The sequence below is a fragment of the Gossypium hirsutum genome, chromosome A02 (genome assembly GCF_007990345.1).
Source record: "Gossypium hirsutum isolate 1008001.06 chromosome A02, Gossypium_hirsutum_v2.1, whole genome shotgun sequence".
NCBI classification, from domain to species: Eukaryota; Viridiplantae; Streptophyta; class Magnoliopsida; order Malvales; family Malvaceae; genus Gossypium; species Gossypium hirsutum.
The window spans coordinates 98,879,647-98,883,987 of NC_053425.1; the positions used below are offsets into that span (position 1 = coordinate 98,879,647).

Consider the following 4,341-nt stretch of genomic DNA (forward strand, 5'->3'; position numbering starts at 1 on the left):
TAATTGTACTGAGATTACGGGCGAAATCACACATCGGGCTTAAAGCTCAAGCCTTTGTCTGTTCGTTTCAGGTGATCCTCCGACTTAGAATTGGACGGTGACACTAGAGCTCGGATTTCGTATTTTTAGCTTAAGTATTATGGACTTTCTTTTTGTTTAATATAGACATTTTGGACTTTTCTTTTGGGTTTTATAGGCTTACGGACATTTTAAGTTTTGTTTAGAATCATTAGGATTATTTTGGTATTTATTCCGCAAAGGTTTTTAACTTTTAATGATACTTAACATAAGATAACTAAAAATGAATCACGACTTTAGAATCGATATGCTATAAGGTTTTCTGTTACATGATTAATGGATTCTTTAAAGAGGGTTATCACGCAAACACTTAAGTAAATTGGATTTGATTTTAGTAAATTTATTTAAGTTGCGGTTTCGGAAATTGCTACGATTTTCAAAGGGCTATTCAAATTGAATTTTTTTCTCTTCACAGAAAATTGGTTTTCTTCAAAACTAAACATTTGTTTCTTTTGCAAGTACGATGTAACCTTCATGCCCTGACCATAGCGTCTAGGCCGGGTATGAGGTGTTGCAAAAATCCTAAGAGGATTTAAATGTCAAAAGCATATAGAAATTTTTGGAAAATTTTTCAATTCATATGAATTGAGTTGATTTGAACATATGTATTTTTATAGTAGGATAAAATAAAAAATTCCTATGATTATTATAAAATAAAAAATTCCTATGATTATTATAGGAACTCCTGAAGAGATAATAATATATATTTTTTTCAAAAACTAATTTCACTCGTGATTTTCAAAAGAAGAATAATACAAATATTTAGCAAACTTATTCAAGTGATCATTTGAAAAGTTAGTACTCGAGATTGAAATATATATGTACTCAAGATTGATACAAGTACATGTTGTACTTTTTTCCCTTAATGGAGATTTTGCCCCCACTAGATTTTTTGGTAAGGTTTTTAATGCTATAGCATGTTATACATATTATAAATATATGTACTCTTTTTCTTTTATTAAGAATTTTTTTCCATAATTTTTATTTTAACGAGACACATTATCTATCGATTGACATCCAACAGAGAGTTATAAATATTTTATTACTATATAGTAGATGCCTATTAGGACAAGAAGTTTGGTATACTTTAGGACTCTAATGTCCATTAGAGTAGAATTTTATATCATTTATACTTCTTATATTTATAAATATATACTTTGGAGAAACACAATAAATATTCTATTGATGAATGAAATACATATTTATTTCTTTGTTCTCTTTTCTTTTACTTTCTTTGTTCTTTATTTTATAAAATTTTTAAATTTGATAAATTCATTTTTTATACTTTTCAATTATATATTATTAAAAATCTTATTACATGTATATGCGTGTGGAAATCAGGTATTTAGAACACTATATATTTATTACAATTTCATTTAAAAACTAGAAATTGCTTTAGTTCAAATGGTAAATGAAAAAGTTTTATATAAATGGTATCTTTAGTTTAAGTAGGGGTGTTCAATTAGTTAACTGACCCGAACTACCATTAATCGAATTAACTGACCCTTCTAAACCCTTAACCGAACCAAAATTTTTTCAAAAAAATTAACCGAATCAGACTTTTTCGGTTAATTCGGTCGGTTAACCGAATTAGTCAAAATTTATATCTTTTTGTTTTTTTGGTTAAAACAAGTGTAAAACATATAAAAAATTTAACCGTATTAACCAAAATAATCGAATTTAATATATGTAAAATGTATATAAAAATTTATAAATTTTTGATTAATTTAATTAATTAACCAATTTTGAACCGAATTAATCGTTAACCGAACTTTCAAAAAATTATTAAACGACCCCGACCAAATTAATTCGGTTAACCGACTGATTACGATTAATCGATCGGTTAACCGAATTAATTTAGATTTTACTCAAAATTTGCACACCCCTAAGTTTAAGTCCTATTATGGACAGTTTTTTATTGATTTATAAAAATGGCTTTTTGGTAATTCCCTTATTACAAGTTTTATCCAAAAAATTTTAACACCCTTGGAATTTTGCGTAATTTGTATAAAATTTAATAAATTTAAGTATCAAATTGAACCTTAAAAAAAAGCTTAGGTATTAAATTAAAAAAAACTAAATTCATGTATCAAATTGAGCTAAAAAAAAGTTTAGATACTAAACTAATAAAAAGTATCAAGTTTAGGGTCAAATTAGATTAAAAAATTTAGATACCAAATTAAATATATATATTAAATTTAAGTAACAAGTGTTATATTAAGATTACTAACTTAAACCAAAGTCCTTGAAGAAAATTCAGAGTTGACCGTGAGGCTATCACTAGGCCCAGTCCCCCAGTGGCCACTGATTTTCTTTAAGAATGAGAGGGCTACAGTTCTAGAAGTTTCACAACTGGCAATGTCTCCATTCCCTTACTAAACTAATATATATTTTTTCCCTTCTTAATTTCACATTATTTATCAATATTTATTTATTTATCTGCTCTCCCACCTCGCCTCACCTTTCTTTCCATTTCTACTCCCTTTCTCTATCTTTACAATTCACTAGAGAAAGAAAGCAGGATGATGCTCGGAAAACGCTCACGTCAGCCGATCAAGAGGACCACAAGCATGACGGGTATCACCGTCGATGTCTCCGACGCGGAGGATGTCGTCGACCACCACCACCAAGACCCAATCATATCTCATCTTCCTCCACCTCAAATCCACCCTATGCATGAATCCCCCGACGGTAACTCCCGTTACGATCACCGTTTCTTGGCCATGGTGTCGCCCAGAAACCCAGCTTCTTTCACTAACCGTATCGTCGACAGTAGCACCACAGACACTGCTTCTTTTTTGCGAGCTTGTTGGCTTTGTAATCGCCGCTTAGCTCCTGGTCGTGACATATATATGTATAGGTATTTTTTCCCTTCCTTTTCAAATTATCTTTTTCATATTAAGATTGAAACTAAAGCTCTATGAACAAGAAAAGAAAGGGAAAAATATATATATATTTCTCTTTCTTTCCATCCAAACAACAGTTTAACCTCTCTTAGAACTCAGTCTTTGCTTCTTGGTTTTCAGATTAAAGCCAATACCTTAAAATAAATTTGGGTTGAATTATTTACGAAATAAGGTTTATTGCAGAGGGGATACATCGTTTTGTAGTCAAGAGTGCAGAGAAAAACAGATGAAGCAAGATGAAAGAAAAGAAAAGCTAAACATTAATTCTTCAAAGAAAGAAGACCGCCATGCCCATTCCTCTTCAACCACCACCTCCTCCAAGACTTCTAAAGCGAAGCCTGTGGTTGCTGCTTGAACTTTGAAGAAAGTAAATCGATGAGTAATTTCCATAGGAATTAAGCCAAAATCCAAACCCAGCCTGGAAACCAATGGGCTTTCGTCATATATAATAGTGGGTGCAGTTAAATTATTATAAAGACGTGGATGGTGATGCAAATAACCAAAGCTCTGAGCTTCAGATTATATCAGCACTTATATATGGATTCCAATGCTATAACTCCTTTTTCCATAGTTTCCTTTTTATACTACTACTACTACTACCATCATCACTATATATTCAAGCTATCAATCATTACAGTAAACCATAAACTCATCTTTAAATTACAATTGGAACATGATGTTAATATATCTGTCATTTTAACTTGGTTCTAACTTTGAGGTATGATATTTTACTTTTATTTTTATAAATATATATTGTGAAAAAAATGGTATTTAATGGATTTAAATTTTGGAGAGAATTTTAACAATATTTCAGTAATTTAATCAGAATAAAATATTAGATAAATAAATGATATTATAATCATTGAATATTAAATTAAATTACAAGACTAAAAATGAAATTTTTATAATCTAGAAAAAAAAAACCCTGAAATTTCTTCATTATGTTAATAATGTAAAAGAAAAATCATAAAAGGAAGGCCCTTCTGGATAACTATTACAAACCATTTTTTACCAAATAAAATGTATTCAAAAATTATTACAAACGGATTTTATAACAGTATGACAAAATAAAAAAGTTTTGAGGTTAGAAAAACAGATATTTCTGTATTTGATTCGACATTAGGTGAGCCTTTGGTTTATAATATTATTTCAAGTAATAAGATTATCATACAATAAGTATGAGTATTATTTTTAATGTAGGAGGATATAAGTTTAAATGCGTTGAAATACATTATTCTCTTATTAATGGATTGAGGAAGGGCAATGGATAGTTTTAAATATTATATAAGGAATGACCATATATAATCAAAACTTATCTTAAAGATTATCGGGATATATTATCTTTTTATTCCCTCTT

General features: G+C 29.2%; 1 protein-coding gene across 1 annotated transcript; it reads left to right on the forward strand.

The window, feature by feature from the left end:
* Positions 1-2,426: 2,426 nt before the first annotated feature.
* LOC107951685 (FCS-Like Zinc finger 5) lies at positions 2,427-3,554 on the forward strand. Its single transcript, XM_016886807.2, has 2 exons — positions 2,427-2,938; positions 3,168-3,554. The coding sequence occupies exons 1-2, from the start codon at positions 2,601-2,603 to the stop codon at positions 3,337-3,339; spliced, it is 510 nt and encodes a 169-aa protein (XP_016742296.2). The 5' UTR covers positions 2,427-2,600; the 3' UTR covers positions 3,340-3,554.
* Positions 3,555-4,341: the final 787 nt, after the last annotated feature.